Source organism: Sesamum indicum, linkage group LG11, assembly GCF_000512975.1.
Source record: "Sesamum indicum cultivar Zhongzhi No. 13 linkage group LG11, S_indicum_v1.0, whole genome shotgun sequence".
In the NCBI taxonomy this organism is placed as follows: Eukaryota; Viridiplantae; Streptophyta; class Magnoliopsida; order Lamiales; family Pedaliaceae; genus Sesamum; species Sesamum indicum.
The window spans coordinates 10128774-10154375 of NC_026155.1; the positions used below are offsets into that span (position 1 = coordinate 10128774).

A 25602-nucleotide genomic window follows, 5' to 3' on the forward strand; every position below is an offset into this window, starting at 1 on the left:
TAACAAAATTATGAGGGTTTTTTTATTTATTGGACGTTAAGATTAAAAATTTTATTAAAAAAACAAAAAGATTGGATTCAACTTATTCTTTGTAAAGAGTTTATAAGATTTTAAACACCTTATGAATTATTTTCTTTTTCGTTACAAAAACTTTAGATGATTACGATATTAAAATATATTTCGAAACATTATTTAAAAATTGCCCACCAATATAATAGTTATATCGACAAAAAAATCAAACACACAACTATTTTATTAAAAGTGGTTCGTACTTAACAATTGAACGGTAAGAAAAGAATTATAATATAATCATACCATATTAGAACAGAAAGCATGAATATGAGTTATATATCTTGCTAAATTATAGGTAGATTAATCATAATTTAATTTACGAGCTATACAATATATATTCGCTTTCATTTAATGTTGGCACTTGGCAGAAACCAAATAAATTGCTTGTACCATTTAATCAAAACTTAGCAAAAATAACAAAGAATCAACCCAATAATTGATTAAAATCATGAGCAACCAAATTGGTCATACTTCTTTCATTATATCTCCACAACCGGCTTTAATGATCATCTACGACTTATAATAAACTCAATACAAGATGACTTATTTTAAATAGTAAAAAATTAAAATTTAGGGTAACAACGTGAAACTTGACTGCTGTTTTTTTACGTACTTTTCAGTTCAAAATACTGGATTTTTTATCTGCATCGTTTCTATTATTTGAAACGAAATAAATTAGAATTCTCTAATTTTCTACTATGTCTAAATAATAAAATATTTTTACGAACAAGCAAATGAAAATGATTTTTGGAAAAATATCTTTGCTCTTGGTATTTTAGATTGATTTGGTACTTATTTATGAACCAAGAAATACTTATGGTTTGATACATAATATATTGTCCATTTTTTTTTTCAAACAAACAAACGGGTTCTATAAATACTCCCTTTTGCATCAATTCTGTAAGATTTAAATTATTTCATTTGAATTGAGGATAGAGTCGTTTTTGTTGGATCTATCATGACATAACATAATTGTAATATTTGAAAAAAAAAGAAAAGAAAAAAAATCATTGACAATGAGACAGATTTGGATGGACTTGAGACTTATGTCGCTCCATTTTGAGAAAATTCGGACTCGGATTGATTCCAATAAAAATTTAATTTGTCCTGCCTCGTAAAATTATATTATTTTATCTTTTTACAAATTATAGGAAAATGAATATTTGTTTTTAAATTGAATTGTGTGATAGTAGTCATGCCAACCATTTAATCATTATCCATATTAGTACATTAATAGTTATATAAAACGAAACGTTTTGATTTTTTCAACAATATACCATTAAGACAAACAAAATATATTGTTCATCATTCAAAAATTTAAAAACTATTTATACTTAATTTTAAATAAGTTAAGTGGGAACCAAATTCAAATCCAATAACGTGTATATTACTGTTCCACCTAAATCCAATATTTTTATTATTAGGTATGAGTGTTTGATATAATGATTAATATATTGGTTGCTTGAAATCATAATATAATTATAATCGATTTATTAAAAAAAATAATTACATTGTCCTCCTCCAAAATTTAGTGTAATTATATGTTAATCTTTTGTGATTAGGAAAATTGTATTTAGTACTCTTGAGGCTCCTGTTCATTTAGCGGATAGATCAATCTATTAGCCAAACTTCACAGAATTTATATATATTAACAAAAAAAAAAATTGAATAAAAATTCACATTTACCTTTGATTGACTTATTAATGATTCATTGTAGGTAATTTTTTTTTTTTTTTATGATCAAAATTACCCTACTCATCGCATGCATTAACTTGTGAAAATGTGTAAGGATAATTTGGTTAAAAAAAATTATTTGATATGTAATAAAATCAGTAATAAGTCAATGGGGAGGGGGATAGATATTGATTTTTATTCAATTTTTTTTGTTAATATCAACAAATTCGAAAATTTGATCAACAGAGAGATCTATTTGTTAACGTCAGATATATTAGATGTAATTTTTTAAATCAGATAAAATATATATATATATATATAATTAGACCAAGTTTAAAAAAAAGAAACGTAATTGTCCTTAGAAAGAGGAAATCGTAAATAGTAATTCCAAACTTAAAAAGTTATACATAATTCTGATGGTTTGAAGTGAATTGAGAAAGAAAGGCATTTGGTCCAGAGGATTATGAGGACACAAGTGGGAACCTTATCCTAGTTTTTCTTTTACAGTTGTCCAATTATTTTCCCACCCTCATCAAACTATTTTAATTCTCTTTATTTTATAAGATTTAAAATGAAATAAATATTTATATATTTGATAAATTTTGAATATTTAATTTTAATGTTTTCTTTTTGAGTTTAATTTCAACCTTAATCGTTAGATTAAAACATGGAGTGACTTTTTGTGTTGTCGTTAAGAATTTTTTTTATTTTGAAATTAGAAAAAAGAAGAAAAGAATTTTCCTGTTTATTATTCTCATGAGACCACTGTACGAGAAAAGTGCCAAACAGACCGACCTTTTACCAAAAGTTCCAACAAGAACGCGCTTTCCCCTTTCTTCTCGCACACAGAGGGAGTCGAGATTCAAGAATGTGAGACTGGTGTGTTGATTCTTTCTCTGTCTGAGCACGCAAAGAAGGAAGAAAAGATGAAGAAAAAGCCACCCACTCGGATCCCATCACCACCACCGCCACCGCTGTCATCTTCCCAGGACGAGGAGCTGATGATGGACCCGGTACTACCCACTGATTTGATCATCAACATCCTCTTAAGGCTGCCTGTGAAATCCCTAGGTAAGTTCAAGTGTGTTTCGAAGCAATGGCTTCAGTTAATCACGGACCCACACTTCATTTCTATGCATAGGGAGCTCTGCCTGCACTCCCCTAATCTACTGTTAGTCAAAACTGTTGCCGTTTTGCAAGAAGCTCACATGAAAAGATGCACAAGGGTTGATCTTTGTTCGTTGAACTTTGATGGGTCTTGCAAGAATCTTGACTTCTCCTTGTATCTAGAGGATGATGAGAAGAACATTGAGATGTTGCCTTCTAAGTGGGATCTAATTTGCTTTGTGAGTGAGAGTGGGTTTTATGCTTGTAATCCTAGTACTCAGGTGATGATGAAATTGCCTGAGGCCAGTTGTTGTACCTCGGGGGAGGTGAACGCGGGGATGGGGTATGTGAAGGAGAGGGATGAGTATGTGTTGGTGCATTTGTTTGATAGGAGCTTGGATATACATGTGGATTATGACATTGGTTGTGAGGTTTTGAGGTTGAGAGACGGGAAAGATTGCTCGTGGAAGGTGGTGAATGCGAATTGTCCATTTGTCGTTCGGGGCTGGGGAGTGTTGGTGGAGAATGTGTTCTATTGGATGATTTGGGATGAGTACAATCAGCCAGGGGATGAGGCCATTGTGTCCTTTGATCTTGAAAAGGAGGAGTTTGGTACCGTATCTCCTCCTGAAGGTTGTTTCGACCCCAACGGTGCCTGGTCCCTGGTGGAATTAGGAGGGAGATTATGCTTAGTGGACAATATGGCACGGCCTCTAACTATGGATATTTGGGTGTTGAAGGATTTTGAGAATCAACTTTGGGTTCGGGAATATAGTATTAATATGAATGCATATACTAACGACATGCTGAAATTTGTTATTCCGTTCGATTACCGAGATGGGAAGATATTGATGGATGCAAAGCAAGAGAGTCTTGACTACTATGATGTGAAGAAGAAGCAGATCAGAAGGATGGACCATTTGATTGCAGGGGAGTGGACTTGGCTTCGGCTTTACACTGAAAGTTTCTTTTCCTTGGGAAGCAAATAGATGTACGATGCTTGATGCCAGTTTTTATTTGGCACTTCATCTGTTTGTCTATAATTAGTATCGTTTCTTGTTTTACAATGCATTGTCTGGTTTGCAGGTTAAATTCAAGTTATGGGGGGTTTTCCATTAAGTTTCTAAAACCTCCAACCAGAAAATACGTTAGTAATGCTTATTTTGGATATCTTTCCTTAGATTATCGTTTTAGTGGTCTTTCGGCAGCTTTGGTATTATCTTGAAAGTGTGATTAGGTGCCATATGATGCGAAAGGAAATTGTATTTGGATTGAATTGTCTTACTTTCTGTTTTGTTTCAATAAATTCGTTTCAATTCTTGACATTTTCTGTCTGCTGTGCGTAAATCATGAGCTCCTGGTAACGGCAAAAGGAATTCAATTTTGTCTCCTCGAACTGCATTTAAGTTCAGTCAATCGTACTAGATTCTGCCTATTAAGGTATCTATTCATATCTTGTCTTTCCTTACAATCATCTAAACTTGTAATCTTTGACATTATTATAAGAAATTGTTGTGCCTTTCATGTCAAACAGACACAGCTTGCTCTTGAAACATTAAGGTGGACGATGAAATGCATTCATGTTACTATTTCCTTTCCTTCTTGTTTTGCATTCCATCTTCCCTAGTCGCCGGCTTTTTATTGAAAATCCCAGTTTGTGCGACTAATGTAAGAGTCCGATGTCAAGCTGTGTATCTGCTGAGTTCAAGTCATTTCACGTGACAATTGCTTGAAAATTTTAGTTCTTTATCATTTTGGATTGTCGACATCTTTTAGGACTGACTTTACAGTGATTAACAATACCGTCCTTTGCGACCAAGCTCGCATCATTTGTTCAAGGTGTACGATGAATCTTACATTTGTACAGACACGACAGGGTAAAGGGGAGGCTAAAAACTGTCTGCAGGATGAGGTTTCTGGAGGACAAGTTGTTTTAAGGTATGATCCTCAGTCTCAATATTCATTTGGTGAAGAATTTCCATACGTCTTTTCTGGAAAGTGAAGAAGTGTTTGCAGTTTGATCTTTCATTATTCCTGGTAGTTGTTACTTTTGCTTCATTATAGTACATTAGAGAAGTTACCTACTGATGGAAGATGACAACTTTAGGGTTTTCTTCCCATTTAAATAGTCAGGGATAATTGCAATTTTGGTCCTTAAACATTGTCACTTACGCAGTTTTGGCCCTCGAACAATTTGGTGTTGCAGTTTTTGGTCCTTAAACTGTTATTTAATGAAGCAATAATTTTTTATATAATCTTAACAAAACATTGCCAATAACATGTTTTATGTATAATGCAATACCTACAACATATGTGTGACGCAGAAAAAAAGACATCCATACTGAAAAATATATATCCTTGAATTAATTAAACATCAATACAATTCAACATAATATTCCTCGAAAGAAAAGTAAGGAAATGAGTGCATTGGACCAAAGCTTGAAAAATACCGCAACATGGGAGGAAAATGACATTTTTTCCCCTTCAAATGAAAACATTGTTAACTTTAATGGCTTTATCAACGGAATGACTGAAAACACCAAAAAGTAACAGTTTGAGAGCCAAAACTGCAGTATCATTGTTTGAGGTCCAAAATTGAGGCCATGTTTGATGACCAAAATTGGATTTATCCTAAACAATCATATCTAGTTCAAGTTCACTTTAAAACATGTTATAAACTCATATATCTTATAAAATGTTTTACAAGCTAGATGTCAAATTTTATTTTTAAAATAAGCTGTTGAAGTCCTTGGATTGGACAGAATTATGGTGTTTATAAGATGTTGTTGACTGCGATTTTTTATTAATATGATCAAAATTTAAGGAGTGTGGTAAAATCTTAAAAATAAGTTCAGAATTCCGAATTCCTTGTTTTTTTCCCCCTTCTCTTCCTTAAAGGAGCTTATAGTGGCTTATTTGTTGACTGTATAAGCTCTTCTGAAAATTTTACCAAACACTCTTTAATATTTTATGAAATATTTTGAAGAGATTATAAGCTCGTCCAAAGACCCTCTTAGATGCATAGTTTTTAAACCCAGATTGGACCGATCCTTTTAAGCGGTTTAACAGGGAACCGGTTCTATGTTCAGTTGGACTTCAAATTCGGCACTCGTAAAAAACCTATTTTAACTTTTAAATTTCTAAAAAGAACTGAAGATGAGAAAAGAAGACGGAAACGCATTGCCAGATTGTGCTAATGAGGGCGTGGTGGCTGGAGGTGGTTGGCGCGCACTGCGCAGGTGAGCAGCGAGTCTGGTGGGTGGTGGGAGTTTGGAAGAAACTTGCAGCATAAGTTGCATAACTTTTTACCAGCGTACGGGCGAGTTTGCTGCTGCTCACCCAGAGTTGCGACCATTGAAGGGGAAAGGGAAAGAAAGAACAGATGCAGAATTTGGAATTCTATTGGAAAATTCTGTTGTTTTTGGAAGTTGAAACCCATTTTTACACTATATATTGATAATGTATATATTATAGTTTGTGTCAATCAGATGACCCAATAAATTGTCCTATTTAAGTAGTGGTATGGGTTTCAAAACATTGCTTTAAGTGATCATATTCTTAATTATCTTTGCATTTTCAATCCTAATAATTTCGAGTTTTGGTTTTATTAATTTAAAGACCATCCCACACCAACGACAAGGGTGTTTCTGAATTCTTTATAGCTTAATTAGAGAGATAACAATTTATAATGTAAATTAGGAACAATCAAGTGGCCTAAAAATGACACTTGTTCAGTTCTTGTGAAAGATAGATTACGAGTAAGAAACGGAGCTGGGGAACTTAGCTGTCACCCTCCTGCCAAGAAAAAGAAAAAACCTCATATACTAAAAAGTGGAAATTTTTTGTTTGGATTAGGTTTGGCTGAAGGAAGCTAATTATATTGCACTTGCTATGTGATTGGTCAATTTTCCTGATTTGTACGTCAATCTTACAATAAATTTATTGCGCTTGTCATATAATTGGTTTATGTTTAATCTATTCAGGTTCGAACTAAAATTTTGCTATTCTTAGTCTGTTTCAATAGTATAAATTGTTTAGATCTTATAAAAATTTATGTTATGTAGTTAGAGAATAATTATGTGATCGTTTTATATGTATGTTAGTTTTTATTAAATAACATCTTCATTCGAACCCACCGCATCACTCTACTTATGTATCAAACGTCTTACCATATACACAATCTTTATAATTATTCACACATCATCATAATCTCTATAATTATTCAAGACATCATCAAAGAATCAAATAAAAAAACAAAAAAGGGCTGGAAAAAGAGTGATTGAAAAGTCGTGATTATGCAATGGAGCATTCAGGAGGAAAGCCTTGAGGAAATCGCTTAGAGTCAGTGCAGTAGTCGTAAATCATGTAGTTCTTCTGCACCCACTTTATTCTTTCCACCCCGGAGTTGTCCAGCGACTCTGAGAACCAAGAACTGGAAGAGGAGTTTTTGGGGCAAGAATTTGAAGTGGTGGATACAGTGCAAGCAAGCGCATTGAAGTTTGTGTAGGAGGCAGTGAAGGGGGCTTGGGACCAATCAGTTTTGACGAGCCCCCCTCTTGTTGCCCAATCATCTGCGTTCCACAGGCTTGAGAAGATCCACATTGGCTGGTCTTTGGGGTACGCCACACCCACACCTTTGGATTCTAGATTCTTGAACTGTCTGATGGGCGTTCCATCCACTGACAATCTGTTCTCATGAGACAAATATTATATTAGTCAAATTTCAAAAGAGAGAGAGAGTGTTAATTATCTTACATGATGCTTTGAGGATTCCATAGAATAGAGTAAGTGTGAAAATCCTTTGTGGGATCAAACCATAGATAAAACTGCTGCTCTCTGCCCCCTTTGCCTTGTGTGTACACATTGGTGTGCATGATGTAAGGATCACCGCTTAGGTTACCAAGGAATTCAAAGTCAATTTCGTCATGGTTCGATCCCAACGAAGACAGCTACAAAAACACAAGCACATCATTCAACGTTGAGAAAACACAAATTTAAGACATATGACATGTGCATGCTTGTCCGGAACTCACATAGTAGGCAGTAACGGTGCCGGCAGAGTTGCCAGGAACAAGCCTTATCTGCATGTCGATCTTCCCGAACATGTATTGCTTTTTGGACCTAAATCCAGAGCCAGAAGTCTTGTCTAAAGACAACGTAAGAAGCTTCCCGTTGTCCAGTATTTTCGCCCGCCCGTCGCCCCACGTAATGTCGAAGTCTTGGTTGAAATTGCCACCCAACGCAGCTGCAAGAAAGCCTGATACTACCCAAAATGAAATAAATATCTTCATTTGAGATGACCGTCAACAACTTTTATCTAAGAGTCTTGTGTTGTTTTAGTTGGTTTTCGGAGCTATGCATGAGAGTGGGCGATGGTTTATATAGACGATTGGGGTTGGGTTGGAGTCGTGGGTAGGGGTACAATTGTTAGAAAGTTATCATGATAGATTGTCAACGTGTGCAGAAAAGATAAGAGAAGAAAAAGGAATTTAATGAATTTAAATTCGTGTGGTATTTTAAATGAGTAAATTATTTTTTTATAAAAAATAATATCAATTTAACCGTCTATGTATTTTTCTTTTTTTTTTTTTATAAAAAAGTAATTTACTCATTTACAATATCGTAAGAGAGCTGCTTGTATTTTTTTTCTAAGAAAAAGTAAGTGCAAAACACAATATTTATATTATTTGGAGAATTTTCTTGCTGTTTATAAGTGTCATAACTTATTGTAAATTATACTTTTATTCCTAATAATTTTTATTTTCAATGTTTGGATGTAATTTATTGGAACAGACTCCACACTTTAATAATAGTAATGTAAACAATATCAATGATGCGTCATATTCTTTACTACAAAATTTGGAAAGTCTTTTTGCCGGTATCCATTCATCAATCATATATAGCAAATATTATTGTAGTACTGATTATGCGATTGATCAATCTCTTTGCACCAATGTTATGATAAGTATAACATAATTGTTGCTCGACTTGATTTCAATTAAAATTTCTTTATAAATTACTAGAATTTATAAATATATATGAAATATTGTTGAAAATACGCAAATGATACAAAATTTCGCACATTTAAGATAAAAGTTAAAACAAAATAAAAATATAACATGAAGAGTATTGGGAAAATAACAGAAAATTCTGGCTCGAATCCAACTCAGTTGAATATGAATAAATCATATGGGAAGTATAACACATTTATCGTATAATCAATTTAAAAAAAAATAGCCAATCACATAATAAATACAATATACTTACTTTATAATTAATTTTATTCGATTAAACCTGACTCAAATAAAAATGATGCATGTAGGGTTGATGAAGTGGGTAGGAAAAAGGAAGCATGCGTGAGGTAAGGGAATGGGGGGAAATTGGAGATAATTTTGTTGACTTGGGTATGATGGTGTGGATAGAGGGACCAAAGACAGCTAATGTAATGACGTCCTCAGAGTCATCAGTTCTATATATAATAATAATTATTACATGCATCAAACCAAAATTGGAACTTCAGTTTTTTGTACCGATGGGGGGATGGGGTGATGGGGGTATCCCTCTGTAACACAGCTGTATGGATGTAACTCCACTGTTGCTGATGATTGGTTTGATTTTTTCGGAGCCCTCATAAGATATCGGTTTAGGTGGTCCATATAATTTCTTATTATTTCAGTAAATTATAGATACTCGAAGTGATTTGGTATAATTATGATTATTTTTTTTAATGTTTGAAATATATAAATATTATACTTAAATAGAAAAATAATTATATAATTTTGAAACGATGGATTGAACATTATTAGTGTAATCCTATTGATTTTTTTTGAAAAAAAAATCAATTGAAAAAATATAAAAGAAATTGAGTTGGTAAATAAATAATTCATAGGGTATGTTACTCCATAAATATATTTTAAAAATTATAATAAATAATCTAAAAGGGTATTTTAGTAAGTTCATTATAGAAAATTGATGAAAATCTAATGAAGGCTAATAGAATGGTTCGTTATTAGACGAACGTCAAAATGAGAAGAGTAATTGTAATTTTTCAAACAACGAATAGATATTTGTAATTATTGTCAAGCATCAGGATAGGTGGATGTGATTAACCCCAGACAGAGAGGATTGTACTTGTGTCATGTGTGTCGGTAAAGATCCTTATAACTGACTTACTATCCAGACAAACAAGATATAACTACATAATAATCAACATATATATCAGGATATACGTTTAATCCTATCAAACGTGGGTGTAACATGTTCGATTTTTTATCACTACGTCATAATAATTGACGGTGTGAAATTTATTGGCATGTAAAGAAATTTGTGCAACTCTAGAAGAAAACGGTGTCTTAGGTTTGTGCTTCGTATGAGTATGTATTCATTGAGTTATTGTAATTTTTTTATTAAAATTTGATGAATATAGTTTACCTGTATTTTTAAATTATTGTGTTGAAAATGTGGTGATTGATAATGGTTGATGTCATAGCATTAATTTAGCATGGTTTTTTCTATTATTAAAAGATTATATTAAAATAGAAACTTAATTTTTTGGGATAATATTATTAGAATAAAATGATTAAATAATTTATAATTGCTATAATAAATTCAATAGTCTTGTCTTCCTAGGGGAGCTGACGTGAGAGAAGTAGGTTAAAGAATTAGTCAGTTTTCCCTTTTTCATTTTCTCCATTTTTTTTATTGAAAAATAAAGAACAGTTAAATTCGAAATAATTATACTATAACTAATTCATATATAATTTTAAAAAATAATTAATTAATAAAAACTACTGATTTCATCTATTCCATTTTCTTATCAGGTATATTTATAATATGATTGATGTATAATTCAAAAAATAATTGATTTCATGATAAATATAATTGAATTGATTTGATTTGATCGAATTTGGTCAATAAATACATGAATGGAAGCAAAGAAAAATAAATTAAATGTCAAAAATTGAGAAATAAAAACAACATATGGTATAAAAAATGCAACATTTAGCCATTATTAAAAACAAAATAATCGTAGTAAATAGTTTTTAACCACAGCTATGCAACAGTTGTTGGTCGTGGTATCTGCGAGGGTAGCTAAAACATTTAGCAGTGGCAAAAAACTTTCTTGGTGGAAAATCTATATTTTTGCATCGATTTTATTTAACCGTGGTCGATAAAAATTATTTACCGCAATTTTTAGTCCGTAGCGATTAAAATTGTAGCCAATAGTCATTTTTTTTTCTACTGATAAAATAATTAATGTTTTGCTTTTACAATGTTGTATTAATTACTTTTGATTAATAATGAATTATCACTAGTTAACCACAAATGATTATCAAAGTCAATTTCTGTCTATATATGTTTAGACGTCTAATTGGGTAGCTAAGCATCACAAGGACAATTCAACTTCTTGTCAAATAATTATATATAGTAGCATTGGCATATGACCATTAATAATTAGTCTAATTGGAAAAAAATAAATTATGAAAGTAATTAATACTGTTAAACTAATTAATCAGAGGGTGACTGACTGAGTTCAATAATCGAAGAATTAAGATAAGAATTTGAACCTCTCTGAGGTTATAAAATAAGTGGCTGTTGGCAATTAACAATTAATCCAACTCATCTTATAGAATAATTAATAATTCAAACAAATAATTATTCTCTCTTGAAGACTTATCTTACGGATAATCCTAGATTTTATTGGTGTTCAAGAGTCTTTAGACAACATCAGTCAGTGTTGCTTTCATCATTTTGTCCTTAATTAGACATCGATTAAACTAATCGTGGTCGTGCTTATCGTTACAATGTATAATTATTAGTGACAAAAATTAAAATTATCATTAAATATAGTTAGTGACATATTTGTAGTTATAAAATTTACTTATATAAATTGGTATATGCATATATTACATATAGGAAAAAAAAATAATAAATAAAGTGGAGAAGACAATATTTTTTTTTTAACTATATGTTTTTATTTTGTAAGAATAATATATTTATTTATAAAGTACCTATTAAGTTTTAGTTTATATAAATTTATTTTATTATTATAACATAAGAATTTTATTGAAATAACACGAATAACGTTCAACACACGTAACTAATAATATCAAATAGAGATAACTAACACACAACTCATGTCTTTTTCACCCAAGCATATGAATTTAGACTTTAATTCAACAGAAGTACAACTAAGCACAACATACAACCAATCCCAAACATCATCAACTCCAAACACAACTTGTGTTGACGCTTCGGTCTTCCACCACACTGCTGCATATGTCGAAAATTAACAATAAAAATCAGTTCATATTCCAAAAACCCATAATGTCAAAGTTTCTATCTTTCCTTTTGGGAAAATTAAAATATTGGTCCCGTAAATATATAAAAAGGGGTCCTTCAGAGATAATTATGGTCGAAAATTCATAAATTGATTTGAAAACCCCAAATTAGCACGTTATGTGCACAACACATGCACTTTTCTATTCAGGTTATGCTTTTCTGCCAAAATTGTTTTCAATTGAAAATTTTTATAATTGCAATATCAAATTGTCAAAATCAATTTCAACACGATCAAAATGGCTACCCTAGTACTAAAATTGCAAGTGTGTGTGTGTGTGTGTGGGAGAGAAAGAGAGGGGTTTACTTGCATTGACTACATGACATTAGTCAAAAATGATATTAGCACTTGGAGAAGCTCTCCAATATTCAAGTATCTGATGGATCTTCAAGTCTGCATCAATGTCGTCCAGAAGAGGGTTCATCTCAATCCTCATTATATGTAAATGAGGTGTTCTAGCCAGCAAATGCCTCACAAGCGCCATTTCTGTCACATTTCCTCCAAAATTCTCTATTCTAACATCGTTTAAGCCACCAAAATCTCCCACACCATAATCTGCTGCACATCCCCCATTCCCCCGGTTAATAATTCTTCCTTGTGGCATCTGGCATAACAAACTACAGTAAATACAAGAGTAGTTTTATTAAAACAACCAGGTATGACCATATAGAATCAATCACATGATAAGTGTATCATACTTATGAGTGCTGAAATATCATCTCTTCTTACCACAAAGTCAATAGAGAGCACTGAGAGTATTGGGCATTTGGAAACAAGCAAAATCAATGTTCTAACGTGCCTTGCAACTGGCCATACCCTGACGTTCAGCATCAGCAAGTAATTGTATCTAACAGAAGCTAGTCGCCTCGGTAGATCAGGAACCATAGAAAGATACTGAAGCAAATGCAAGAAACTATGTATAAGTACTTATACCATAGTGCACGCTAAAAATTTACGCACGCATGATTCTATTACAAAGAAAACTAATGTAAATTACCTGAATGAGCCAACGTCCTGTAGTGATATAACTTGTCCCAAAAAGCTCTCTAGTGAGTTTAACTACAGTTTGACTCAACTCGTCAGGGCTTCCTCTACACATGAGAGAATTATCACCATCAACCACCAATGAAAACGCACATGGAGGCACTTGCAGCACACTTTCCCTTGGATCCCAACTGGTGTATATGAATTTAGAAAGAGATGGAGTCTGGAGCCTGATCGAGCAGCTTTCCATCCCTAGACAGGCAGACATCGTGAACTCCGTTAATCTTGAAGATGAAATGGAAAAAACATTGAGGGACGCAACGTTGCAGAAGAACATGGAGAGTTTTTCAAGTGCAGGGAAATTTGAGAACAAATCTTGGCTGGTGATCATCTCTGGCAGAAGCAAGAATTTCAGCTTTAGTTTCTTGAGGTTTGGAAGCTGAATAGTTTCAGGCCAAGATAAGACAATTTCATGTACAGACAACTCCAATTTTACAAGGGACCGACATGAAAAGACGGAATCTGCTAGATTTTGAGTCCCACAAACTCTTCCACGAAGAACTAGTTTTTGCACATTGTGCTGTATTGCAAATTCCACCCACTGGTACTTGATCGAAACCTCACAATAAGTGGTAGGCCCGAGCTGAAGTTCAAAAATTTTAACATCTGATTCATCATGGTGAGCAACAGTCCAGTCGACGAATCTCAAGAAAGAATGTGCCTTATTCACCATAGCCGGGAACTGACTATAATCGAAAACAAGATTTGGCAGCAAACGCCATGTAGTCGTCAAAATTCTTGAACTAAAGCTAACCCTTGCAGCCTCAATTGTTGAGAGGCGAGACAAGATTTCGGTCAGAATATGTTGCGGCAATGCGCTCAACCTGTCAGTGCCTCTGACGACTGGACGACGACGTCTGTTGGAAGAAGAGGATTCGCCTTCAATAATGCGCACCATTGTTGATGTACTCAAGCTTTTGCCCTTTACTTCCTGTGATCATTACAGTAATTGTTTAGCATAATCAATAATAAAATAAGACAAAAGTACACAAAAGACATGTTAAGACTACTTCAAAAGAAATGTCCAATGATCTTGAGTTTCTGAGGTGGATCAACCAACTTAGTAATTGCATCACATAACCACATGTTACCCATGAAAACTAGTGCTAAGTATTGCAAATGTAAAGAGTGCAAAGCAAGTGCAAGAATTCTTAACAAATGATAATATGCATGCACAAATGCTGCACGTATATTGCAAATGTAAAGAGAACAAAGCAAATGCAAGAATCTCTTAACAAATAGTAATATGTATGCACAGATACTGCACGTATGCATTTAACCAATCTGATAAAATCAAACAATACTCAATATTGTCCAAAACACTATTGCTTTGTTTGGATTTGTATTCTCGCGTAGCCGAGACAAGATAAAACACACTCAATGTTTGTTTTTATAATTTTACACATTATCTGCGTATTTTTCTATTTTTTAACTTTCTATATATAATATATATATATATACATAATATAAAACAGACATGATTTGACAATATTTTTGTCTAAAAAAAATACAACATTAAACATAAAATATTTATATATATATACATATTATATGTAAAAATATATAATTTGACAATGAACAGTGATTTTTGTCTCCCAAATCCCAACATCATACATACACCACTTATTTTAAAATATTTTAAATTACCCCAAAACACAAATCCAAACATATCATCTATTTTGAACACACACTTACTTATTTCTATTTTTCTCTCTCTATTTTCAAAACACAAAACAAAACAGCTAAAACACAAATCCAAACACAATGTATGTATTCACGATATTAACTTATATACATTTTGATATTATCATTATCTTATTCAAACGAATTATGGCAGCAAGATGTCCACGAAACACAAGCATAGTATTTGGATTCGTTTTCGGAGTGCTTTGTTGTGTTTTATGGAGAAAGAGAGAGAAAAATAATGATAAATAAGTTTGTGTTAGAGATAGTATGTATGTTCGGATTTGTTTTTGAAGATAATTTAAAATAAATATTGTATGTTTAATGTTGTGTTTTGGGAGACAAAAATTACTGTTCATTGTGAAATCACTGTCAAATATGTCTTTTTTTATATATATTTATGTATATGTGTGTATTTATGTCAAAACAGTTAAAAACACCCAGATAAAGTGTTTTTGTATGATGACAAATATTGGGTATATTTTAACTCATCCGAAGATAATTTGAAAATGAAAATAAACGTAGAGGTTGGTACGTTCTAAGGGATAGTGCGCTCTAGGCATACTGGGATGGATCTAGTACAGTATAACTTTTACCCAATGCATTGGAGGGTTGGAATTTGGCCTATCTATTTGACTTTCTCATCGTCAATCAGTCGTTATCTTTTAGTGAAGGATCTTTTATTACACTTTTGTGATATATATATATATATATTATATTTATGCATATATTGTATGCAGTCTCATTTTTAAATTATGCTATAATTTAATTATATTTCAAATTAAAAAATGTGTCAGTTACTCATTAGTATGGCACCAATATAAGATTCAAAAGTATGACAGAAGATCCTCATCGCCTCTTCAATCCTTCCACTATCGTGAAGTGAAGTCAGAGGAGTCCGTTAGGCTAGATTTCAGGTCATAAGGGCCCACGACTGTTATAGAAGGAGAAAATACCTAGACCCACATCTGTTATTGGATTAGAGGGAAAGGTGGGCTAGAGCCAACAATACATATGATTCAGATCGTAGCCAAGGGGAAGACAAGAGGCAGTAAAGCGACGGAAAAACCGTTACAAAAGTAATTAGGAGTTTTGTCTTTAAAATATGCTTTTGACTAGTAGATACTCCAAAAAAGACCTTGATTCACCAATAATACGAATTTTAGCCGATAATGCAACGGAGACCATAAAAAAGCTACTCCATGTTGTGAGTATCTTCGACATCATAGCTATTCCACCCTTTTCTTCAACCTAAACAAGAAGTATATTCTATCATAACTCGTTCGGGCAATAAAAGAAGTTCCGCACCAATAAATCAATGATAATTTATTTGTAAAATGACTCTATTGAGTCCCATATCGGTGATAGAATTAATCTATTCCTATAATTATGAAACCAAAAATGAGATACGGACGAGTAAGCTATTCTTTTTCTATATTCCGTTAATCGTAAAATGCTGAATTTACATAGATTATTAATTGCATAACCGTCGGAGATTGTTGAAGCCACTAACTCTGAGAAATTAGGTGGCATTGAAAGTAAAGATATTGTTCATTTCTCTTTTCTATCTAATCCCATAAGATTTGTGTTAAAATCATGTACTTTGGATAGTAAAGTATAAAAAAAATGTTCAGGTGAAAAATGGCAAAAACCACTATATTTTGGATGATAAAAACCTTAGAAAATAATTATTGTCACTAAACTTATATTATCAGTTGATCGTCATTACAGATGTGGCATTAAATGTCTATAATATAGTGATAAGCATGTGACAAATTTATGTGTTGCATATTTTTGGATAATGCATCGTCATTATAGATATGGCATTAATTGTTCTTTTATGCATTGTATAATGCATTTTTTTTTTGTATTCGATACACATGGACCAATTTAGAAGAAAACACCAATATTGTCATGAATATTTTTCGTTTGATTTGAAAACCTATAGATGTTATAGCAAATACGAAAATTCCAATACAAAGGAAATCAAAGCCTCATCATAGAAGGCTTAACAGAGAAAAGAAAAAGGGTGGATTAAGCCATTCCAATTGACCGTGGATGCTCATTTTCCAGGTACACATTTACCATGGTCTCATGGTGGATTTTATTGAACTCTGTCATGACCCTTTCATTATCCAGCTCCTCAAACCTTTCTAGGACATTAACACACCAGTTCATCTCAAGAACTGAACTCCCTTTTTCAGTGTAGCATTGGTACTAGAGTTCTGATTTTCCTTGCATATAGATAGATGCCATAGATACCTTTTGATCCAGGTATGGGTATCAATTCAAAGTATCTCGAGCACCTCCTCACCCAACATCTACCATTTTTCCCATCAAAGTAAGGGAACTCTAGTCTGTTCAAAACATTGTAGGTCCCTTTGCTTTGTGAGCTGTGTTGTTCCTGCCTAAAGATGCTACCCCCTTCCTGTTTGAAGGGGTTGTGTATGGCAGCTTTAGAGTTAGATCCCTTGTCCATGGCTGCAGTCAAACCATCTCCTAGGATAGACTTGTTCTTGTTGTATTGCTGTAGTTGCTCAACCACACTTTGGAGTTGCTGTTGAACATTCAGTAAGTTGTGTTCAACATTCAGTACTGATGCCTGAAGGTTCTCCTGCACTTCCATCATTTGATCTGGACGCCCATAGATTTCATCTTCACTTGCTTGTCTTTTTGCTCTTGTATTTCTTTCAATCTTGTTCCATCAGCCATTGTTAGAGTATTGTTTTGTGTGTTTAAGGTTCAAGGAAGTAATGGCTCTTAGGCTAATTCAAAATTAATTGAGCTAAAATTTACGGAAAATTAACAGAGCCACAGACAAAAATGGAGGTGGGAAGTAGAAGAAGAATAAGATGAGAGGAAATTGAAATTATAATTCATTCATAATAATTCCTCTTTCAGTCGTTTGAGCCTTCACAAGGAGAAACCACAACAAAAGACAAAAAACACAAAAAAAATAAACCTGAATGGACATTAAAACTCTTCAGAGTTTTGGGTTGCTCGTCCTCCTCTTAGCTCAAGATTGGTAGTCCTTTTATTGTTGTCATGGACTTAATAAATGCAGGTGGCAACTCCTGCAACAACGGGTCGCACATCTCTGTTGTCCAAGTGTCATGTGTCTGGCTAAATCAGGAAGGGAGAGTTGAGTTAAAATTCCCAATTTCCTAAGCTCTGGAATCACACACTAATTGCCTCGAAACCACATTGCCTTTGCTTGATAATTTAATATCGTCCCCATTACACCTGCGCCCTTAATCGAATGGTCCTCTTTCATCCTTCTTCCCATCCAACGTTCAACTTTTAAAGTCGCATTTTGGCCTTAAATGCGATATAGATCACCTATCACGGATTGACTCTTTTGTCTTGCAATGGAATGTAATTTTCGCCCTTGTAGCATTAGTCACACTCAACCTTCAATCAGTCGTCCACCATCTCGAGTCCTGACGACACCCGCCACGTGTTTTCAACACTTAAAACTCACTAGCACGACATTTGAACGCCTTTCGATGTGGTACCCCATGCTCGTGCACTCGGTTTGACAAGTTTAACCTAATACGAAGTACCTATAGTTTTATTTCATATTTGATTGTTTGTTGCTTTCCAAGTACAGTCTCTTATGATCCCTCCTGCTCATGCCGCTCTTTAGTTGACTTTGTCGATTGCCAGTAAATTTATTCTTTCGACATCTTTCAATAACATGCACTTTAGTGGTGTGCGGTTCATCTTCCATGAATTAACATGGAATCTTCAACATAAATGATATTTTAATTGTGTTGTCGGACAACAAATACAATATAGCATTATTCAGATAATACAATATGTCATTATATTTAAATGGATAAGGATGATCATTTATATATTCTACTTCTCACATATTCATTACACCTATGGATAAAGATTATATTGTAACCGTGATAATAAGAAAGCATAATATGATTTACCTATTTGGAAATTTGTTTAGTGAATGTATATAGGTTGAATGGACCGGTGAGTCATGTTTTGTTTTCTTCTCCTGTCCTATCTAAAATTTGATGTCATAAATAGTGTCTCCGTTAAAATATTCTAAAGAAGATACAAAAAATGTCAACATGATGTCTAGATATCAATATCGAACTTAAACAAAACTTAATGATTATAGGAACATCTTGCCCTACCTTGCTAGTTCGAATAAGCATAAAAGTGCAAGATAGTTTATATACCCATTCAGGAAATCTATGACAGTATTTTCACAAGTATATTAAAAGTTTTGAACTATATTTTACTTTGTTTTCATTGATTTTCTCATCGGTCAAATTGCTCCAACTTCTACACTTGGTGAAAATAAATGCCAATAAGGAGCATACGAATGAGATTCAATATTTGTCCTTGACATCAATTCTTTTCCTTTTATGTTTTTCTTCATTCCATTACAACTCTTTACTTTTAGATACCTCGTTCACATTTTAAAACAATTTGATTTACCCATTTCTTCAAATAATACGACGTAATGCAAATGAGATCCACTATATTTCTTTAACATGAATTTTTTTTTTCTTCATTTTTACTTCCTTTCAATAAAAAGTATTTCCTTTTTCAGATTTCATTCACAAGTCTCCTTAGATTGTTTTCATTTCAAATTCAAATTAACACATTCAAGTTATTTTTATGTTTAAAATTTGGATACATTCTATGCTTTCTTTCGTGAGATTAAAGTTATTTTCATCGATCATCCACATGGAGAGAGAATCTAAATTATTTTTTTCAATTTCAATCTTGACATAATTACTTCATAACGAACAAATATCATTCATAAGCAAGACAAATAATAGAATTTTATTTGATCAATAAACGACAACATTCTTCAAAACACTAAAACAGAGGACTAATTTGCAAAAATCTAAGATAAAAGAAAAGGCAAAATATAAAATAAGAATGATGAAAGCATATATTAATCAGATTCATAAAAAAAAGAAAAGAGAAAGAGAAAATATGTTTGAAATGAAAAGATACCTTTTGTAAACTTGAGCAATGAGGGCAACAAATCAATGGTGATTCGTACTTTTGATGTATTCGGGAGACGAACTTCACAGGAGAAGCTAACAGGAGCTGCAAAATCTCCTAAATGTTAACATGAAATTAAGAGATTCATTCAAAAATATTTTACTAAAATAAAGAGATAATAACAATAACAAATTTAATTGCACACAATCCACTTCAAATGCTTAAAGTGGATATATATTGTTCTCTATGAATCATTTTCACAAAATTTGAACATATATGTGAAAACCTCTATGTATAATCAGGAAACATCTAACCAAATGAAAATGGCTTGAAAGATATATGCTTCAATATAATTTTTAAAATGCAAAACAATTATTTCGACATAAACAACATATTCTATCAAATATAAGAATAATAACTAATCAATTCTTTCTTTTTTTCCCCTCCTTATTTGGTAATGCAAAAACTTTACTGAAAGGATTAAATATACAAATCTGTCTCAAGTCAAGGCATTTTCTTGTCATTTAGAATTTACAACATTTATGGTACTTAAATGTGAAGAGCTATTATTTATTTGCAAAAAACAAATACATAATCCATCTTTACTGCACTGGTCTATTCTAGCTGCTATTTGTGAATAGAACTACTGCCTTCGGCAATCCCTATTATTTAGAAAAATTCATTCAGTTAATTATATATCCTGATCCATCTAATCCAAAATTAAATCAACCAAAAAAGAAAACAAAGAAGTTGGGCTAGAGAAATTAAAATGATGAGACTAAAAATGGTAAAAAAAAAAAAAAGGTGTATATATGCAACTTGCACGGCAAAGAACCAAAAAAAAAAAAATAGAAACATAAATTAGACGATTAAGTAATAAAAAGGTGAAGTAAAAAAGGTATGAAACATTTCAACAACCTTCGCTCACTGACCAACAATGGAGAGAACAAAGAGCAGATCTGGAGATGAGGAAGGAACGTTTTGCCCTCTAGAGAGAATTTGTATTCATACACGTAGATGGAGGGTATGCAATTAATGATAATAAGAAAGTTCATTATAACTACACGTAATTTATTCCAACCAAATGAGTGCACGTGGCATTTGCCTTGTCAGCATGAAATTCAAAATATAACTCAATTTAAGGAAATAATATTACGTGGGTTACCTATGTTGACCAGAATTATATAGAACTTACCTAGAGAAATAATGTATTATCATACCTTCCTTATCACTTCAAATGTGAAGTAATTATTAATAAATGATAGCTAATTCATTTAAGCTACTGTGCATAAACTACCCTTATGAAATAGGCATGACTCTAATAGTAATTCACAAAATTGAAGAATATTGAAATTCAAGGCATTGAAGAATATTGAAATAATATTAAGTGGGACATTCACAAATAGGAATCTGGGAAAAAAAATTGATCCACTACATAACACAAAGATGATTTAAATAACAAATTTTCATACTTGCAACAATGTGCTTTAAATTAATGCACCCTACCCAATAAAAGAATATGTTATGTAAATTTTAATTACATTACCAAATGCGTTCTGAGTATTATGTCTTGCAATTTCTTTTTTTTTTTTTTTGCGTACTCGAATTGCTTTGTTAAAAAGTTTTATGAACTCGTGTGTTTTCTGCTCATTTGCTTTATGTGGGTTAAGATTCATGGGTTCAATCCTATCCAACTAATTTTTGATTAGATTGAATTTGTTATAATTTAGAATGAATTGCTATAGATGAGACTTAAATAAAATTGTATTTCATATTGAATTGGATATGGGTTCTTAATGGGCCTAATATCAGTTGATTATGAGTTCAATCCAAAAATGAAAGTAAAAAGAATAGTTAATTTTTTTCAAAAATTATTGCAATTTGAAGTTAACCCGTGACAATTTATATGAAAATTGAGAAAAATATTAATAAACCAACATCCACACTCTAATAATTATTTGAATTATATAATAAAAACAAATTTATTAAGCCCGTAATCTAACTATATAATAATAATAATAAATTGTAATGGCTATTGACTGCAAAGAAGAAAAAACAACAAAAAGAAAAACAAAATCAAACGGATCACAGTAAAAGGGTGAAAAGGAATGAAACATTGAAAAGCTAATATGAAGAGAATGTGGTTGAACAGATAAGAAACTAGAGATAAGTATCTTTTATTTTGAAATCATAGTACAATATATATGTAGGCCTCAATATAGGGATACATGCGGCTTTTCTTATTATAGAATGATATTAGATTTTTATTAGAGCAAGTCAATGAATTTTTTATTTGATAAAAAATGCAAAACTATCAAAATTTAAAATTTAGTGAGAAATTATGCAAGTTGTGGACTGTTTTTTTAATATATATATTAGCCCAACAACCCATATGGGGGAAAGGGCTAAGCTACTCGTGGATTTGGATACATGGCCCAACGATGATGATCATGTGACGGCCTATGTCCAGTCGTCTATGTATGGTGTCTACTTAAATTATCATACATGACACTTGGCCAACATGAAGGACCGGTGTCAAGGGAGGTCCCCTCAAGGCTCTAAACTTCTGGAACAGAAGGGCTATCTATTAACTAAGGAATCCTAAATAAAGACGAATCTCATTCAGCTCAAAGACATATTTCCTCCAGATTATGACTTATCTTAACAACTTCTATCCATCCCGCCCCAAAATAGGGCGCACGTGCAAACTTTTACCAAAAGGAGACATCCCCCTATAAATACAGGTTTGATCCCCAAGGGGATGCCTTTCAGACACTGGAATATTATTGTCAAACTCTTCTTTTGCATTAAGATTGCACTCTCAGCACAATTTCTCTCACGAAATTGCTTACTTTATCACGATTTCTCATTATGTTTTATTTCTTACTATTATTTTTCTCCTAAATTCGATACTAACTTGAGCGCCGTAGTGCTAATGTGTTTTACAGGTTCTGTTTTTCAAGTTCTTTTATTTCTTAGTCCAAGTCCAAATCCAAAGTTCAACTTTGTTGGACCTGTACTACTTTCGCACGCATCATACTGCATCAAAGTCAATGATAAATATTGTTATTAATAAAAAATATTCTTATTTTTGTTTGATAAATATTGTTATTAATAAGGTTTTAAAAATTTTGATATACTAAAATTATATCTGTAATATAAATTCTTTATTTTCTAATACAAAATAAAGAGAATGACTATTCAGTAAAATTATAAAAAATAGTCTTTTCTTTTCAATTTATTTTCCTCGTATCAAACAAGTGGAAATATTTGAGATTTGCTCCCCTCACCATCATACCAAACAACTCGAAAGAAACTATTATTCTTTCTCTCCCCCTTCTCCTTTCACTTTTTCTGCCCCTCCACTCCTCTTTTCCTCTCTTTTAAACCAAACAAATCCTAACTCGTATCCATTTTTCTTAATAACAAGTAATACACAAAATAAAAAAATTTACCTTATAAAAAATCAACCGAATCCAGCTAAATACACCATCCCCACTGATACTCTTTTATTATAGAATATGATTGATGTGTCGGTCTTGTTGTTTTGGGCACTGCCTATCAATAAAGTGGCAAAATTGGGTTGATTGGCTTGATATCCTTGTCTATTAAGTGTACTTGGACTAGCAGTATTCGAGCTTGTTAGACTGAAACTTGGATTTGAACCTAATTATTAGACTTAGGAAATTTTTATTAAAGGCATCGATAATAGACCTAGGATTAAACATTAAAAAATTTAAAAATTAAAACGACACAAAACTCAAACTTTCATAGCTATTGTCTATAAGAAATTCGGAAAAGCACGCTGTTGGTACAAATATTAATTTCTTTCATTTAATTAAACAAAAGATAAGAAAAATAAAATAATTAATTAATTAAACATAAATTGATTTTAAATATGCATTAAAAATTATTCATAGAAAAGAATTAACTTTTTAAAAAAACAAATAAATATACTGAAGTGTATTTTATTTCACCTGCATTTTGTCAATCGTCCATAGTTAAGTAGGGCATGTGACCGATTGACCCTGAAGCCCAACCAGCGTAAGCCCATTGAGAAAGCCGGAATTAGAAGAGGAATTTGAGGGTAGAATTGTCATTTACATATGAGCCCAACGAATTTTAAACCCTTAACCCTAGGGTTGATTTCCGCCCCCAATTCACACGCGACTAGCAGCTTCTCCCTCTCCAACTCTTTTAAGTGTTGTTAGCCCAATCGATCAACATCCTACCGATCAGAATCACTGACAAATGGGAGTGTTTACGTTCGTCTGCAAAGGATCCGGCGCCGAATGGTCGGCTAAGCAGCTCAACGGCGACCTCGAGGCTTCAGCTGACAGCACTTTCGACCTTCAGCGTAAGCTCGTCCAAGCCGCTCTCTCGGCCGACTCCTCCGGTGCCGTTCAGTCTTCCTTCTCCTATGTCACCCCTTCCTCCGCCGTGTTCCAGGTACTTTAGAAATTTGCATTTTGGTCCATGAGCTCTCGTTTATTGCACTTGTGATTCTATGACGTTAACATCCTCTCGCCGTAATTGCTGTAGATCTGATAAACCATAGACTATAATTGTGCTGGTTGTATGTTAGATTTTGTTTGATATGTATGTATCTATGCACGCGCGTGAGAGAAAGAAGGATTTCATTTAAATTTTTTTCCTAGTTTTATATGTACTTTTACTGTATTTCTCGTTATGGGAGTATGGTATGGGAAGCCTAAAGTTTAGACCAAGAAATTGTAGTCTAAAAAATGGAGTCAAGAAACATTTACGTTAAAATCTGAAGAAGAATTTCATCAACCCAATTCAACGCGTTCAAGTGTATGGTTCCAGGATTAATGCAACAGTCGTTTGGTCATATTATTAATTAATATTTATGGGAATAATGCAGGTGATCGTTGGAGGAGCTGTAGGTGGTGGTGCATTCATTGGAGGAGGTGCAGCTGCTGCGCCAGCAGCTTCCGGTGGTGGTGCAGCTGCTGAGGCACCACCCGCTGAGGAGAAGAAGGAAGAGAAAGAGGAGAGTGATGACGACATGGGATTCTCACTCTTCGATTAGGTTAATTGTTTGTTTGCTTCATAGTTACATTCTTGCGTAGTTCTCAGTGTTTCTACTTAATTGAAACTGAAGTTTTGATAGTACTGGATTATTGGATTTCGAGTTTAGAGTTCAGAGTTTTACCGAGTTGCCTGTGAATTTGGTCACAATATTTATATTTAAAATTTATGGTGGTTTCAGTATGTCTCTTTTGTGGAATTTTATCTACCTTCTCTTTGGTAGTGGTATTGGATTCCAATATTTCTTTCTCTATTTCGAGTACAACTTGGGACTGGCTACTCTGAAATTGTGTTGAACAACAAGTGAAGCAATCTCTTTGTAACTGCGGTGTTTGGTTCAGATTTCTGTGTAGAAATAGATTTTCCTGTGTAGAGCTGTGCACCAATGATAGCACAAGAAATCAGGTGTGCAGAAAGTAATCAGGACTTGAACCAACTATTTGATCATATTTGTCAATCTCATGCTATAACAGGGACCTAGTTACTTTCCCAGAAAATTTTTAAAGCTTGAGATGCTTGGAAGGCATGGAGATTTGTTTCTTGGAGAAATGTTCTGATGAATATAGGGTATTTGTGATGCTGATTTTGATGCGGTTTGTCGCGTGGCTTGATGTATTGTCTGTTTCTAGTTTTCAAATTTCACGATTTTT

At 32.8% G+C, this 25602-nt stretch overlaps 4 protein-coding genes and 1 long non-coding RNA gene across 10 annotated transcripts; 2 read left to right on the plus strand and 3 right to left on the minus strand.

The window, feature by feature from the left end:
* Positions 2526-6370, plus strand: LOC105173870 (F-box protein At4g19940-like). Of its 6 annotated transcripts, none has more exons than XR_002288055.1 (3): positions 2526-3844; positions 4721-4791; positions 5923-6370. XR_002288055.1 is itself a non-coding variant. In XM_020697924.1 (2 exons), exon 1 carries the CDS (start codon positions 2673-2675, stop codon positions 3840-3842), a length of 1170 nt encoding a protein of 389 aa, XP_020553583.1. In that variant the 5' UTR covers positions 2526-2672; the 3' UTR covers positions 3843-3844; positions 4721-6370. The 6 variants fall into 6 exon arrangements, 3 of the variants coding, with proteins under 3 accessions (XP_020553583.1, XP_020553584.1, XP_020553585.1); XR_002288057.1 differs by having other exon boundaries at positions 6002-6370; XR_002288056.1 differs by having other exon boundaries at positions 4730-4791.
* Positions 6975-8215, minus strand: LOC105173871 (probable xyloglucan endotransglucosylase/hydrolase protein 23). Its single transcript, XM_011095773.2, has 3 exons — positions 7887-8215; positions 7609-7802; positions 6975-7540 (listed from the first exon to the last, which is right to left on the minus strand). The coding sequence occupies exons 1-3, from the start codon at positions 8142-8144 to the stop codon at positions 7147-7149; spliced, it is 846 nt and encodes a 281-aa protein (XP_011094075.1). The 5' UTR covers positions 8145-8215; the 3' UTR covers positions 6975-7146.
* On the minus strand, positions 12466-14151 carry LOC105173872 (F-box protein At3g03040-like). Its single transcript, XM_011095774.2, has 3 exons — positions 13191-14151; positions 12923-13087; positions 12466-12797 (listed from the first exon to the last, which is right to left on the minus strand). The coding sequence occupies exons 1-3, from the start codon at positions 14133-14135 to the stop codon at positions 12519-12521; spliced, it is 1389 nt and encodes a 462-aa protein (XP_011094076.2). The 5' UTR covers positions 14136-14151; the 3' UTR covers positions 12466-12518.
* LOC105173873 lies at positions 16920-20903 on the minus strand. The gene is made up of 3 exons (XR_848787.2): positions 20819-20903; positions 19910-20005; positions 16920-17615 (listed from the first exon to the last, which is right to left on the minus strand). It is a non-coding gene; the product is annotated as an uncharacterized LOC105173873 (long non-coding RNA).
* Positions 24037-25203, plus strand: LOC105173874 (60S acidic ribosomal protein P3-like). Its single transcript, XM_011095776.2, has 2 exons — positions 24037-24349; positions 24786-25203. The coding sequence occupies exons 1-2, from the start codon at positions 24152-24154 to the stop codon at positions 24951-24953; spliced, it is 366 nt and encodes a 121-aa protein (XP_011094078.1). The 5' UTR covers positions 24037-24151; the 3' UTR covers positions 24954-25203.

Bases quoted from the DNA above. Each gene is read 5' to 3' on its own strand.
- LOC105173872 (XM_011095774.2), bottom strand. From the start codon at position 14,135: ATGGTGCGCATTATTGAAGGCGAATCCTCTTCTTCCAACAGACGTCGT. The intron at 13,088-13,190 runs GTAATTTACATT...CATTTGCTTCAG, and splicing joins CAGGACGTTGGCTCATTCAG to TATCTTTCTATGGTTCCTGA. The intron at 12,798-12,922 runs GTAAGAAGAGAT...TTGTTATGCCAG, and splicing joins TGCTCTCTATTGACTTTGTG to ATGCCACAAGGAAGAATTAT.
- LOC105173870 (XM_020697924.1), top strand. From the start codon at position 2,673: ATGAAGAAAAAGCCACCCACTCGGATCCCATCACCACCACCGCCACCG.
- LOC105173871 (XM_011095773.2), bottom strand. From the start codon at position 8,144: ATGAAGATATTTATTTCATTTTGGGTAGTATCAGGCTTTCTTGCAGCT. The intron at 7,803-7,886 runs GTGAGTTCCGGA...GTGTTTTTGTAG, and splicing joins GCACCGTTACTGCCTACTAT to CTGTCTTCGTTGGGATCGAA. The intron at 7,541-7,608 runs GTAAGATAATTA...TCATGAGAACAG, and splicing joins TGGAATCCTCAAAGCATCAT to ATTGTCAGTGGATGGAACGC.
- LOC105173874 (XM_011095776.2), top strand. From the start codon at position 24,152: ATGGGAGTGTTTACGTTCGTCTGCAAAGGATCCGGCGCCGAATGGTCG. The intron at 24,350-24,785 runs GTACTTTAGAAA...GGAATAATGCAG, and splicing joins CTTCCTCCGCCGTGTTCCAG to GTGATCGTTGGAGGAGCTGT.